The sequence below is a fragment of the Saccoglossus kowalevskii genome, chromosome 14 (genome assembly GCF_978046115.1).
Source record: "Saccoglossus kowalevskii chromosome 14, keSacKowa6.1, whole genome shotgun sequence".
Classification (NCBI taxonomy): domain Eukaryota; kingdom Metazoa; phylum Hemichordata; class Enteropneusta; family Harrimaniidae; genus Saccoglossus; species Saccoglossus kowalevskii.
Window position 1 is genome coordinate 9,287,551 of NC_140654.1, and position 15,571 is coordinate 9,303,121.

The 15,571-nt window shown below is 34.5% G+C and overlaps 1 protein-coding gene across 1 annotated transcript in view; it reads right to left on the reverse strand.

The window, feature by feature from the left end:
• Positions 1 to 309: 309 nt before the first annotated feature.
• Positions 310 to 15,571, reverse strand: part of LOC102804895 (uncharacterized) — a 38,235-nt gene continuing 22,973 nt past the window's right edge. The window contains exons 3-13 of the mRNA XM_085507634.1: positions 13,889 to 14,110; positions 7,486 to 7,648; positions 4,682 to 4,832; positions 4,406 to 4,529; positions 4,195 to 4,270; positions 3,227 to 3,445; positions 2,553 to 2,706; positions 2,113 to 2,182; positions 1,508 to 1,652; positions 1,027 to 1,138; positions 310 to 567 (exon numbers count right to left, since the gene is read on the reverse strand). Coding sequence (XP_085363760.1) covers positions 348 to 567; positions 1,027 to 1,138; positions 1,508 to 1,652; positions 2,113 to 2,182; positions 2,553 to 2,706; positions 3,227 to 3,445; positions 4,195 to 4,270; positions 4,406 to 4,529; positions 4,682 to 4,832; positions 7,486 to 7,648; positions 13,889 to 14,110 — 1,656 coding nt within the window. The 3' untranslated portion in view covers positions 310 to 347. The remainder of the gene's footprint in view (positions 568 to 1,026; positions 1,139 to 1,507; positions 1,653 to 2,112; positions 2,183 to 2,552; positions 2,707 to 3,226; positions 3,446 to 4,194; positions 4,271 to 4,405; positions 4,530 to 4,681; positions 4,833 to 7,485; positions 7,649 to 13,888; positions 14,111 to 15,571) is intronic.

The window sequence follows — 15,571 nt, forward strand, 5'->3', positions numbered from 1 at the left end:
ACAGAGTGTAAACAATAAAACACTCACAGTGCAAGGCTAGTTCACCAACATGTCTATTCTCTTGCTTGAGTGTGAAAGTACATGGTTTAGTGACTACCTCCTATGTTTTTAAATTTTAGAATTTCTTTTATTTGGGAAGGTTCTTCTATAAAAATAGAACAGATATGTATATGTATGTATTCTAAACTGATTGGCGACTGTAACGCAATCTGTAATTTTTCGTTCGCTGCGAGATATTGTGTAAGGCGTGAACGGTACGGATTGAACGCCAGAATGTCAGATTAACAAGACACTGAGATAATAACAGCATTATTTTGTAAGAATAATTATTTTTATTAACCGGTTTATCAAAAGACTATGATAGATTCGAAAGATGAAGGACCACCCATAAGAAATAAAGTAATAAAACAGGTTACTACTATGCAGCATATTACAACAATAGTCAAAGTACGTCGCCTGGATCTGTTTCTAGATAAGTTTCCCAGCGTCGTTTTACCAGTCAACATTAAACACAATTTTTCCAACATTATCGGAAGATTGTTATCACTGCAGTAACCATAGATGAACCTACAACGATGGAAGAAAACAGAATTGTTTGCATTTATCATATTCATCACAATAGGTGATTTTCCGTACAATTGCGAGATCTCACGAGATGCATGAAAGACGCGCGTCGAACGTCTGCCGCAAAATTCGAACGATTTGATTTTGAACTCGAATTTCCTTATTTCGTAGCTCACACCGACCGGCCGATCTTCGACATAGGAATATTGCTTCCGAATACCCTTACTTAATCGAAATTGCCTATCATCAAATGTGGACAGCACATTATTAAGCATGGAAATGTCCCCAAAATACTTTTGCGTTTGTCGAATCCCACGCGATGTTTGACGCGACTACGACGCTATGACCGTTCGATTTCACGCATAACGCGTGATTCTCGCAGTGTACGGAAAATGGTCTATTTACGTGAGATTTCATAGCTTATTTTACTGATTCTGTCATCGTCAACCAGGATACACCCACCTGTCAGGTCTCAGGACAACGACGTCACATTTCTTGGATCTGAACCATTTATGTAACTCCTTATCCACATCGACCATTTTTATGATACGTGTACCAATACAATAAGAATCATCTAAAATAGTTAACCAGAAATACATGTATTTCGTATTACCAGTTGATGTTGTTAACAGGTGGGTGGTCGTCCAGTAGCGCGTGCTCGGATTTCATGTAAATAAACAATGTATTTTTACACGCGTTGTGTACGTCGTTGTGAGTCCCATATCGAACAGAACGCGACGCGACGACCACCCCCGACCACCACTCTTTTAATATTAATGTTTTGTAAATATTGTAAAAAAAATCCAACGACAAGTTGTGATTCGCTATTTGGATGCTTATTTGCATTACTATTTATGCGCGCAACCAGTTTCTTATTGGACGAAGCCGAAGTAGTTTTGAAATTATATTCTTCCGCACGAGTGAGTTGACCTACCATACTTACCAATGTTGTGTTGACTGAACATATTCTTTGGCGGTAGAACTTGAAAAACTGTTGCATTCAAAGGATTCAAAATTTTAGTCTGAATTCGATTGGAAAAATCTGGAAATTTGTTGTAATATATAAGAGAAAATCCAATACCAAGAACCTGCATTTTGCAAAATATAAATTAAGGATTAAAATGATGTGTACATTTCATGTAATTTGGCATTCATTATGATTGTACAGATGACAAACATATAACCAATGACAGGGAAGTGATTCTGTTGTCAGCATACCTGTTTCACAAAAAACACTGTCATTGGCTAGTATGCGGATAAATTCAGAATATTATACTTGCTTTAAAAGTAAGCATCGATTGTTATTGAATCATTTTTTCTGAAGCGATCGCGCAAACGAGATCTTCTACTGGAGTTGGTCGGATGTATGTTAATTGACTATTTCGGGAAATTGGATACACAAACAACAGAAACAGAATTTGTTCAGGCCCAACAACGTGAGATATGCTGAGAAACACGAGGTTTTCCTAGCAGCGCTTGAAACGCCCAGCAAAAACAACATTTACCGTTGGTAGTAAAGGGAAATGGGGAACAACATAACTCACTCACTTTGTCTAACAGCAGTGGTGTCTTGGACGAGGATGTGAGAACGTTTGGTTGGATGAATAATTCACCGGCACTGAGGGGAGAAAGATAAAGATATAACGAAATGCGTCATTGCCCATAGCAACCAGCTGAACACATTATATATCTACATAAGTTGTGTGGGTATGATGAATTTCAATGACAATGCTCCGACTGATAATCATAGTTGTGCTAATTAAGTACTTGTGAGAAGGAAAATCATAATCCGAAAAAAAAAAATTCCAGCTTTATTCACATCATTTTATTCTAATAGTGAATTTGTTATGTTTGTATAGCTTGGTGTGTTAACGACTACGAACATACCAAATGTGATATAAATGGTAACATACATGCCGGAAAGATATATGAGAGTGTGGTCACGTGATATGAGTAAACTTAAACTATGTAGCCATGTAATAACATACCCGTCACATGTGTCATCAAAAAGTCCACTTTTGAATTGTAATACTGGTTTTACAATAAGTTTAGAACTGAATCCCAGAAAATGAATTAACAGAAGAAGTAAGTTCCTGAGTGTTAAAATAATCGGGTTCCTGAGAGTCAAAAAACGACCAATATCTGAAATAAGACAAAATTACCATGTTGGGGTTAATGCCGATCATCACATTATTCATAATAAAGGGAGGTAGTCTTCGCGATCACGTGTGTTTGGTGTGGGTCCCATGCTACACGTAGCAACATATGCGAATGTGTATTTACACAAATACGAATACAGTCGAACCTCGTTCCCGACAACCACCACCTTTTGAATATGTATATTCGAATGCCGAAATTATTTGTCTTTTTTGAAATATATAATTTTCATACAAATATGGCGCAATTATTAGTACAATCATGCTGTCGGCATTCCATGCAATAGTGAACCAAAAACTACATTTTTTCATCAAGTGAGTAATGATATATACTAATGAAAGCAGCATGACAATATCTAGAAACGTTTTTTTTTTTTCTTTCAACACATCATTTTACCCACTGTGTTTTCAATTTATACCACAGATGTAATTTTGGAATAAAGTTTTTATCATGATCTTATCCCGAATCGTCTTTTTTTATTCGAATATAAAGAAAGAACACTTACTTATTGACCGTATTGTCATATTTTTCACATCATCGCATCTTTCTCTTTCGAATGATTGTAATAACTGTTTGTTGCTCACTTTTATTTGTTGCATTTTGTCTACCCCATTTGAAGTGTGGTTTCCTATTAATCGCATGTTTTCAAAGCAGAGTGTGCCTCTTATAGCAAAGGTCACTTTCCAGGCTAAATTACCGGCATCTCGGATACCATTACATAAACCTTAAAGCAAAATATTTGTTTAAAGACTATTATTTGAAAAAAATACATTAAAGTCTAAATGGTTTAAACAAGACCTGCCGACACAATCAGCAAAGGCGCCTTCCCATTGGCTAGGTCGAAGTATGGCCAATGAAAAGTGATTGCTAATTGTAAATGAAGACACTTTGACATAATTTGTCGAATTATATTTTCTTGAAGTGAACGCATATTCAATTAATTCATCGCCACTGGTCACACAACAGAGTCTAGACTTTGTGTCACCGTAATTTACTCGTACATCTTGTTAATCAAAAGTCTAGTCATGCAATATTGGTTCAATGGCATCACTGTCCATACAATACAATATCGTAACGATGCAATTAAATATGTAGCCTTGGGCGAGGCCACACAGATACCCGGAAATGTAGATCCATTCTTTTAGTAATAGTTTTACTATATGCTTGTATCTCGAGATATGAACTGACGGACTAACAAATGTATTGAACATGTTCAGAATTGAAGTGGTTGATTCAGTCTCAATTTGTTGTTATTTAAAAACTGAACTAAACCATCACGTGACTCGTTGTTTGATATTTGTCAGTTACAAAAACAATCTAGTTACGAAAAAGACTGAATAAAATGGCGGATTGTATGACGTACTCGAACAAAAATATCACGTGACACTGAAATTGAAATTTTGCTGGCGGTCGGAAACGATGGTAATACAAATTGAAATGCAAGTATCAAGCATGGAGCAATTATACAGATACCTTGGCCAGCGAATGGCGGCATACAGTGGGCTGCATCTCCAAGAAAAACAACTTTATCATCATACCAGTGCTGTATCTATCAAAGAGAGTGAAAAAAGGTAATGAAAATAAAATGTGGTCACAATTTCACTTCCGGTTTACGAATGTTATAATTCTGATGGTGTACGCGACGTGTATGTAGAATTAACTTTGCAGAATGTAAATAACTAACCTGTCGAGCATGGAAAGTATAAACAATTCTTCTTTTAAAATAAAGTTTATTTGAATCAATTCCAAGATTCTGTATGAGATTCGCAGTCTCGTTTACTTCAACGACATCGTTTTCCAGAGCGTCACTGTTAACAGAAAGTATCATTTAGTATAATAAAGATAAATATCTTTTAGTAAATTCAGTTTATTGGTTATTTAAGCTGCAGTTTAAATTTATTAATGTCACAAAATGTAACGATAAACATGCAAAATAAATATAGATTAATGGATAACTTACTCATTTAACAATATTTCGAATCGCAGGGTATCATCAGGCAATGAAACTATTGCAATATTGTTATTTCTATTGGTGACGAACCAGAGGTCTTTTAACGACGCTTTTAATTCCTTGTCGAACGTCACTGTGTCGAGCACCAACCATTGCTGCTCTGCAAACAAATCAAATTAATTTAAAATAACCAATATTCAATTGCGCGTACCTTCCACTGATTATTAGTCCCCGTTCGGACGAAGTCCGAAAACGGGGACTTATAATTCGGTCTCCGTCCGTCCGTGCGTTCGTCCGGAGTCATATCTCAGAATCCCTTGGACCGATTCCGTTCATTCTTTGCATGTGCCTAGTACTTTATGTGGGACATATGCAAATGCAGTGGTTTAGCGATTCGATTCAAAATGGCCGACTTGCAGCCATCTTGTTTTTTGAAAATGTTGTATTTTGGACATGCTTTGTCAGTTTTCATTCAAACTTGGTACATAGATTATACCTGTTAGGATACATGTCCATGATGATTTATTTCACAATTGGATCAAAGATGGCCGACTGGCAGCCATCTTGTTTTTTGAAAATGTCGTATTTTGGACATGCTTTGTCAGTTTTCATTCAAATTTAGTACATAGATCATACAAGTTAGGATATATGTCCCCGACCGTCCGTGAGACTGTCCGTCCGACCAACCGTGCGTCCGTCTGTCCGTGCGTCAGTCTATCCAACGTCATATTTCAGAATCCTGTGGACCGATTCCGTTCATTCTTTGCATGGGCCTAGTACCTTATGTGGGACATGTGCACATGCAGTGGTTTAGCGATTCGATTCAAAATGGCCGACTGGCAGCCATCTTGTTTTTTTGAAAATGTAGTAGTTTGGACATGCTTTGTCAGTTGTCATTCAAACTTGGTACATAGATTATACATGTTAGGATACATGTCCATGACGATTTATTTCGCAATTGGATCAAAGATGGTCGACTGGCAGGCATCTTGTTTTTGTTTTTTTGGCACATACATGTACTTTATACATGTTAGGATGCATGTTCATGACAATTTGTTTCAAAATCTTGTCAAGGATGGCCGATTGACAGCCATCTGACTTTTTGGCCTTACTACTATATTTCCACAAATTATGTACCATTTTCATTCGTATTTGGCACATACATCATACATATCAGTGTGTTTCATAATCAGATCAAAGATGGCTGAATAACGGCTGTTTTTATTTTGGCCATATTACTATGACACGAAACACGTGTTTTGATGTAAATAAACAATCTGTTGTATACGCCACTTGTTTCTTATGACGCCAATCCGAGAATCTACTCGCCGATGTAAAAACTGCAGTTGACTATACATATTCAGTTCTCATTACTTGTGTTACATGCCGCTTAAGTAATACGCGCTTCAATTGGTTGACAAATCCAATCAGGTGTGAGCTGGATGCAATTATCGTTGATTGTCTTGAAGTAATTACGCTACAACAATAGATTTTTTTCAGATAGTTTTAAAATCTATATTTTGCATCAATTCAGACAATTTTTCTCAAAAGAAATACCTTGCTCTGTGTAAAAACAAACGAACGTTGATGTTTGTATAATTCTGAAATACGTCTCCCCCTTTTAATAGATTGTATGCCTTTCGTTTCGTACGGTGACCTGTGTATACAGTAATAACAGAAATAACTCGGCTCAAGGAGTTCAATAAACCTACAAAAAGGGGTCATTTTACGATGTCATTATTTCTACCCCAAGGGCAAACCTGTCTGTTAGCTTGTGTAATGATATAAACCACGTGCATTGCATAACAAACATGCTCTTTAGCCACAGCTTTTAGTATGACATATACTGTTGATAGTTCTTAGTATTTGCTTTCATGCTACAAATTGTACCTTATTAACAGACGGCCACCGAGATAACATTGCTAGCAAGAGAGTTTGCAACAATATAGTTTTCCATTCTCTACCGGCTTCATGTTTACTTCTTTCCTGGGGCTAATCTGCACTGGCTCGGAAGGTTGTAAATGATTAGCTAGTTTGAATTTGCATAACAATACTGACAATGAACGTGCATTCAACGCCACAAGTTTTTTTGTTTTTTTTAGCCAATCAGAATTCATCTTCCGAGCCAGGGCAGATCAGCCGCTTTCCTGACTCAAGGTTGAACCCTACTCATAATTTGTTAAAAAGTTGGTCATAAATCGCATGGTAGTGTTCATTGGTTTATTATGTAATACCATTGAGCTATTGTCCCATGACACATTAAATAACATATTTTGAACAAAAAGCTATTTTAATATTGTCATTTTAGAACATTTGCATAGAGCACAATGTTAAATTGCATTTTCGAGACTTTTTAAAACACAGAATTTTGAAATAATTGAGGGCAAAAGGAGAATCTCATCACTCACAATGTGTTTTTTAGCCCGTGTAACCAGCCTACAATTTGAGATATGGTTCACTATCTCTGCCATGGGAATATATGGTAAAAGCGTTATACTACTACCAAAATGGCCACTATACACTGAAAATACAACCATCATTTTTCTCGGAAATTAGGCTGGTGACCTACTACTTTTTCAATAACCTTATATTGCCTGAAAGTACATTTTTTTGGAAAACAAATTCAGAGTGTTTGCATTCATGAGTAGGTTCCTACCTCAAAAACGGCGATGGCGGTAGAAAATAGAACATTATTGGGGGACGTCGCGTGGCTCTCTCGCGCTCAACGAGACATCAGCGGTCATTTGCGATTAATGTATTTTTAGGATGAATTTTATACTGCAATAGAAGAATACTTGGTGAATGTTACTTACTGAACGAGCTACCGACAAACTGAAGTCCGTGCCTTTTCCTAGTTGCGCTTCTCCCGCCTTCACAGACTAATAGATACTTGCATGTATAGTTGTGCGTTTTGTTATCAGACAGCCTGCGAACTGTTACAACCACGTGACTATCTTTGGAACTGTCGTCAATAACCTGCAATACAAATAAATAGATATATGTCCTTATATGGGTAAAGAGCAAGAAATGTACAATGTTCGGGAAACATCGCCACAACTTACTTCTACTATTTTCAATGTGATATATGGCGAACATTGGTTGTAAAAGCCATCCAGAAAATATCAGGAATCTGTCCACAAAATCGGTGTACTGTGAGATTATATAAAAATAAAACAAGTTGGGTCACCCAGGTAATATTCGAGAAAATACAGCCATATTTATATCGTGACTGTTGTTGGTACATATCTTTTTTATTTAACCATTGGTACACGTAAAATCAAATTGATAAAGTGAAATTATTTACATAGAAACAATTTTATATTATTGCGTCGCTATTTGTGTGTTCGTTCAAACTTTGTTCGGCAACGGTTTTCCACTAAAATTTTAATTGAATATTACATAAAAAAAACTTAGTGTTCAAAAAAAAAAAACATTTTTAGATGCTAATTATTTCTTATGTCAAATATATATATAATGACTTTCAAAAGTTGATATACATGTCTTTTTATTTAACTTTATATATAATTGTTTTCATTTACTTGATTGATTTGTTTACAATGCCAAACGTCAAGCAATAAGTCAACTTTGGATTGTATATAATATGTGTGTGGTATTTCGATTTGTATGTATCATTGTTATGTACTATTATGTTAAGACATTTTCAGAACTGCAAACGGAAATTGGTCAAACGATATGATGTTAAAACTTGTCTACGAAATAGAAATGAAGGATACATTTTCAAAACTGTAAAATGCGAATCTTCGAATGGCACATGAAACTCTAATCCGTGCTAAGAAACGGGAAGCTAATGTTATTCGAAAAAAAATGTGATGGCAAAATTCGGGTTACTGTTTATTTTGTAGTAACCCGGGTTCAGCCATATATAAACTTCCATAATATTTTACTTTATTGAACAAAACACCAACAAATTAACATTGCATGCAAGGGTAATCAAAATGATTAAATGTCTTCAGAAATCAAAGACGAGGTGCACTTACTTTTCGAATACAGCAATTATACTGAAGGCGTAAATTATAATATTTGCGAGATTTCTCCGAAATTTGAGAATTCTAATAACATCAAATAATTGGAACTCCCAGTGAAAACATTCTGTATATCTGGCAAACTATCTGCATTGTACATTTGACAAAAGTGAGCAATCTATTTATAAGTAGGCACGCTTGCCATTCATTTGTATACAAGTCACAATATCAGATTTCTTAGTAAAATCCCAAAGGGCTGGATGTGTCTAACGTAATTCATTTTATATTTATCGACTCGTGTATTTTGACATATGACCTAATCTGGCGCAATAATCAAATAAACAAACAATAACAGTTTAATCAGTCGATAATCATGTTTTGATAGGTTGAGTACTAAAAAGTTGATTGCATAGTATCGAAAAACGTGATTACATTGCTATTTTTATACATGATTATTACGTTATAAATGCGTTATTTAATAACACATTACAATACAGTTGCACAGATTGCAATGCTATAACTATTTATATGATAGCTATCGCTGTGTTTCACTTGTTCTCAAACACGCGAGTAGCCCTACTCAAGTTAATTGGCATTATTATGTACACATATTGTCGCAAACATGTTACAAACATTATTTTAAAAATGTTACTTTTAATGTAAGAGTCTGAGGTTTTCTTGTTTGTTTTTTTAATTTTTCTCCTGTTTATTTACCCTACTAATAACGAGGTCACCATACCATAATATATTCTTATGGTCGCATCAGTGACACCATTGGTACATATTATTATATGTACATACTATTGCGTCGCAATTTGTGTGTTCGTTCAAACTTTGTTCGGCAACGGTTTTCCATTAAAATTTTAATTGAATATTACATTTAAAAGAAACTTAGTGTTCAAAAAAAAAAAAAAAACTTTTTTAGATGCTAATTATTTCTTATGTCAAATATATATAACGACTTTCAAAAGATGATATAGTGTCATAATCCCACGTGGACTAGAAATTAGTGGATATTCAATATTGATTATCAGTAATGGTCTTTTTTGCCATCAAATGCAAAGGCCTGTGGCCCAAAATACATAAACTATAAATAACATATAAAAAACAGTAATGTCACACACTGTGTTTATAAATTTCATAACGTAATTTGAGGGAATGAAAATGGAAGGCTGCAAGAGATTTCAATTCAAAGTGTAATTCATCTTCAATTTCTACGTTTTCAAAAACGTTTGGGATATCATTTCTCCTGTCGGTTTCTATCCTAAGACAATGAGAAGAACAACGAAAACGGGATAACATAAACGTATGATAGAAATGATAGGGAATAGAAATAGCAAACAAATAACACTCGGGCTCAAGCCGCGTTTTAAAATTACAATAATTATTAAGTTTGTCCAAGGTTGTGACATCTCCTTGCCAAGTATAAACGATATTTGAGTCTAGAAACAAAAATGTTGGTGCATTTTGGGAAACACCCAAGAACATTCTACATGCAAGGTGCTGGACGCGTTCAAGCGTTTCATAACCATAGTGACCCCAAATTTCAGACCCGTAAGTTAAAATAGGGGAAATCATAGTATCAACAATTTTAAAGAAATGTTCATAGGGCAAGGGGCCTAATTTACTGACGCGCTTGCGTAAACACATTAACGACTTTTTAGCCTGTTGGGCGAGTATTTTAGTAGCATTGGACCAATTTAACCGACAGGAAAACAACACTCCCAAATACCTATAATATGAAACAACATACAGTCTTTTGTTATTATAAAACCACTTTTTCAGTACTTGAAATTCTACCTCCCCTTTAAAAACAACAACTTTAGTCTTGGAAAAATTGACAGACATTTTCCAAAGATTACAGTATTCACTTAAGCTATTCAACAGCCTCTGTAGTTCAATAATCGAATCAGAAAATAAAACAACATCGTCTGCAAATAATAAACACAGAATTTCAATATTGATTATCAAAGTTTCTATCAAATCAAACAGTGATTGACTTCGCAGCGTGTCTTGTACTTTAAACGAATTTAAATCTACGACACCTCTACCGCAAATATAGGCAAAGGTAAACCACCTTAGTACTCATCGGATGTGTTGTGTATTGTGTGTCAATCCGTCACCCCCCCCACAAAAAAAACGATTGCTGTGTAATCCTGGTTGTCTCTTTTCTGCCACGATTTATTGTGAAAACTCTACAGTGAATGGCAAACCAGTCAGCAGCTTAGCTAGCAATGTTGCTGTTCTAGTGTTCGGAACAATATGGCGGTGTCAGTAATGAGTAAGTCGTCCAATCAGCAAACGCGGGAATGACAAGTGGGCGATCGCAGTCATTACTATGAGTATTCAGATATAATTGAAGACATTCAGGTGCAGTATGGCTGTAGACAAATGTAAATCTTTGGTCAATCACAATTACATATTAGAATTGGATTGAAAGCTGAGGGTAGATATTTACATTTTTGGCAAATTTGTTTATGAAGTAAGTTACGGGTTTGTAACGCGAACTGTGGGTATAGCTATTTCTAAGTTCATATACAGTCATGAATGAATAATGCGTTTGCGAGTGAAATTCGACAAGAGAACATGAACCCTTTTAGCAGTGTGCCTTTACACACTAGTCAGTAAAAGGTGATAAATTAAGTTACAATTTACAACAACATACGTACTGCGTAATCACCATTATTCGTATATTCGAATGCATGAATATTATCTTGGAATGTGATACGGTTTATATTGCTTCTTGTCAAAATAATTTAGTAGCGTCGACAACAGAGGACACAATATACGAGATATACTTTATTCCGAGACGATCTGGATATCAGTATAGCTAATATCCTTAAATATCACACAACGGATTTCAGTATTGCTAATATTCTTAAATATCACACAGTGGATCTCAGTATTGCTAATATCCTTAAGCTTAAATATCACACAATGGATCTCAGTATAGCTAATATCCTTAAATATCACACAATGGATCTCAGTATTGCTAACATCTTCAGATATTGCACAATGGATCTCAGAATTGCTAATATATTCAGATATCACACAATGGATCTCAGTATTGCTAACATCTTCAGATATCACACAATGGATCTTAGTATTGCTAACATCTTCAGATATCGCACAATGGATCTCAGAATTGCTAATATATTCAGATATCGCACAATGGATCTCAGTATTGCTATTATATTCAGATATTGCACAATGGATCTCCTTATTGCTAATATATATTCAGATATTACACAATGGATCTCATTATTGCTATTATATTCAGATATCGCACAATGGATCTCAGTATTGCTATTATATTCAGATATCGCACAATAGATCTCATTATTGCTATTATATTCAGATATCGCACAATGAATCTCAGTATTGCTAATATATTCAGATATCGCACAATGGATCTTATTATTGCTATTATATTCAGATATCGCACAATGAATCTCAGTATTGCTATTATATTCAGATATCGCACAATGGATCTTATTATTGCTATTATATTCAGATATCGCACAATGAATCTCAGTATTGCTAATATATTCAGATATCGCACAATGGATCTTATTATTGCTATTATATTCAGATATCGCACAATGAATCTCAGTATTGCTAATATATTCAGATATCGCACAATGGATCTTATTATTGCTATTATATTCAGATATCGCACAATGAATCTCAGTATTGCTATTATATTCAGATATCGCACAATGGATCTTATTATTGCTATTATATTCAGATATCGCACAATGAATCTCAGTATTGCTAATATATTCAGATATCGCACAATGGATCTTATTATTGCTATTATATTCAGATATCGCACAATGAATCTCAGTATTGCTAATATATTCAGATATCGCACAATGGATCTTATTATTGCTATTATATTCAGATATCGCACAATGAATCTCAGTATTGCTATTATATTCAGATATCGCACAATGAATCTCAGTATTGCTAATATATTCAAATATCGCACAATGGATCTTATTATTGCTATTATATTCAGATATCACACAATGAATCTCAGTATTGCTAATATATTCAGATATCGCACAATGGATCTTATTATTGCTATTATATTCAGATATCGCACAATGGACCTCAGTATTGCTAATATATTCAGATATCGCACAATGGATCTTATTATTGCTAATATATTCAAATATCGCACAATGGATCTTATTATTGCTATTATATTCAGATATCGCACAATGAATCTCAGTATTGCTAATATATTCAGATATCGCACAATGGATCTTATTATTGCTATTATATTCAGATATCGCACAATGAATCTCAGTATTGCTATTATATTCAGATATCGCACAATGGATCTTATTATTGCTATTATATTCAGATATCGCACAATGAATCTCAGTATTGCTAATATATTCAGATATCGCACAATGGATCTTATTATTGCTATTATATTCAGATATCGCACAATGAATCTCAGTATTGCTAATATATTCAGATATCGCACAATGGATCTTATTATTGCTATTATATTCAGATATCGCACAATGAATCTCAGTATTGCTATTATATTCAGATATCGCACAATGGATCTTATTATTGCTATTATATTCAGATATCGCACAATGAATCTCAGTATTGCTAATATATTCAGATATCGCACAATGGATCTTATTATTGCTATTATATTCAGATATCGCACAATGAATCTCAGTATTGCTAATATATTCAGATATCGCACAATGGATCTTATTATTGCTATTATATTCAGATATCGCACAATGAATCTCAGTATTGCTATTATATTCAGATATCGCACAATGAATCTCAGTATTGCTAATATATTCAAATATCGCACAATGGATCTTATTATTGCTATTATATTCAGATATCACACAATGAATCTCAGTATTGCTAATATATTCAGATATCGCACAATGGATCTTATTATTGCTATTATATTCAGATATCGCACAATGGACCTCAGTATTGCTAATATATTCAGATATCGCACAATGGATCTTATTATTGCTAATATATTCAAATATCGCACAATGGATCTTATTATTGCTATTATATTCAGATATCGCACAATGAATCTCAGTATTGCTAATATATTCGGATATTGCATAATGGATCTCATTATTGCTAATAAATTGAAATATCGCACAGTGAGTCTCAATATTACTATTATATTCAGATATCGCACAATAATAATAATATTACAAAATATCGCACCTACCTCAAAACCAAGGTACACTCGTACATTGTTGTAGCGTTTTAAGTTGTCTCTTAAAATTCGTTCAACGCGCGGTTGATTGAACAATGCCACTCCTTGGTAACCATAACGACGATGGTTGTCCGGCTTAATAGATATCAGTGGTGTTCCAAAAGGCGGAACATCTGTCCTTATACCAATACGCGGTTTATTCACATGGTTGTCAAGCCAACCATCCAAGCCAATCTGTAAATAAATTTGAAAACCTCATATTGAAATTGACGAGTTAAGACTGATTTGTGTCATGTGTTAAGTTAGACACATTTTATCCTGTTACACGCTCCGATGACCTTGTACGGCATCCTAATCAATGTTTTATAGTAAACTCAATTCTTGCTGAGATTAACTATTTATAAAACCTTATTCGTCCTTGAATCTGCGGTTACAAAAGCTACGAAAATGACACGCGAAATATGTTAAATTATCTGGGCAGTAAATAAACATGTCACATTTCAATGAATCGATCGATTGTATTTTGGCAACGAGTAGAAATATTCAAAATTCAAAGCATGAATAAAAGTTTACGCCACGCTGTTCATTAGACTGACCGGGCATGAATGTTATGTGTATGTGCACTGAATATTCAGTTGTTACATAGAACAGTGGACATGTTCGCTGTGCAATACTCGGGAAAACCTACCCATAACATATTAAATAACAATTTTGGATTAACATGGCAACGTACATTCCCCTGTATGTTGCATACATTTTATGAAAGTTGAAATCAGATGACGTTTGGGTCTATGGTACTGATTACAACTCGAATACTTTTTATTTTGTTTCTTGTGCGTCGTAAGTAATCATATTATGTTCAGGTATAATTATTTTACAGTTCATTTACTTAATAACATGGTCTAGCCCACTAGTTTTTTTGTCGAGTTTTCTGTTGATATGCATGGCACAAATTCCTAAATAACAAGATTACTATTAGTGAGTTATGTGTCGTTATTCATCTAACACATCTAAGTATCAAAGAGAATTTCCGTTCAAAGAATCACAAAGAAAAGAAAATCAATTTAATACTATCCACTGGGAGACAAGTACACCATGTCATAGTCTTTACTGTGTTGTGTACTATGTAACGATAGCTAAGACAACATAGCCCTGTAGTTCCGTGTCCAAGAGCCGGTTTATACGGAGAGAATGCAATGCCATCTGTCATTTATTACAAATACGTTTCTATAGTTTGGAACTAGGACCACCCTGTCTCATTCAGGCATGACAGATTTCTCACGGTATTAATGCTATTTCCTAATTACATCATATGTCTGGAATTAACATGGAAAGGGGGTAATAGTTACATTTAAATTTGAATTATACACCACATGCAGACGAATTCAAACATCTGTTGACGAGATAGTTGAGCCATTCATGAAAATTGCTGTGTAGTCACCTCGCAAAAAGGATTAGAATTGTCCCACTAATTATTTTAACCACTTTCGATGTATTTACTTTTAACAAAAGTGTTTCGTAATTGGTATACCATTATCATAGTTATAATCGCCCAAAGACGCAATATGTGTGTGTGTCAGTAGACCGACAGACATGAATACATGAATATTCATTATTACATATGTGCTGCTGCAGATTACGCGGTCATTTGCCATGGAATAACATTGGTAATTTCTATCACTAATAAGCAAATGA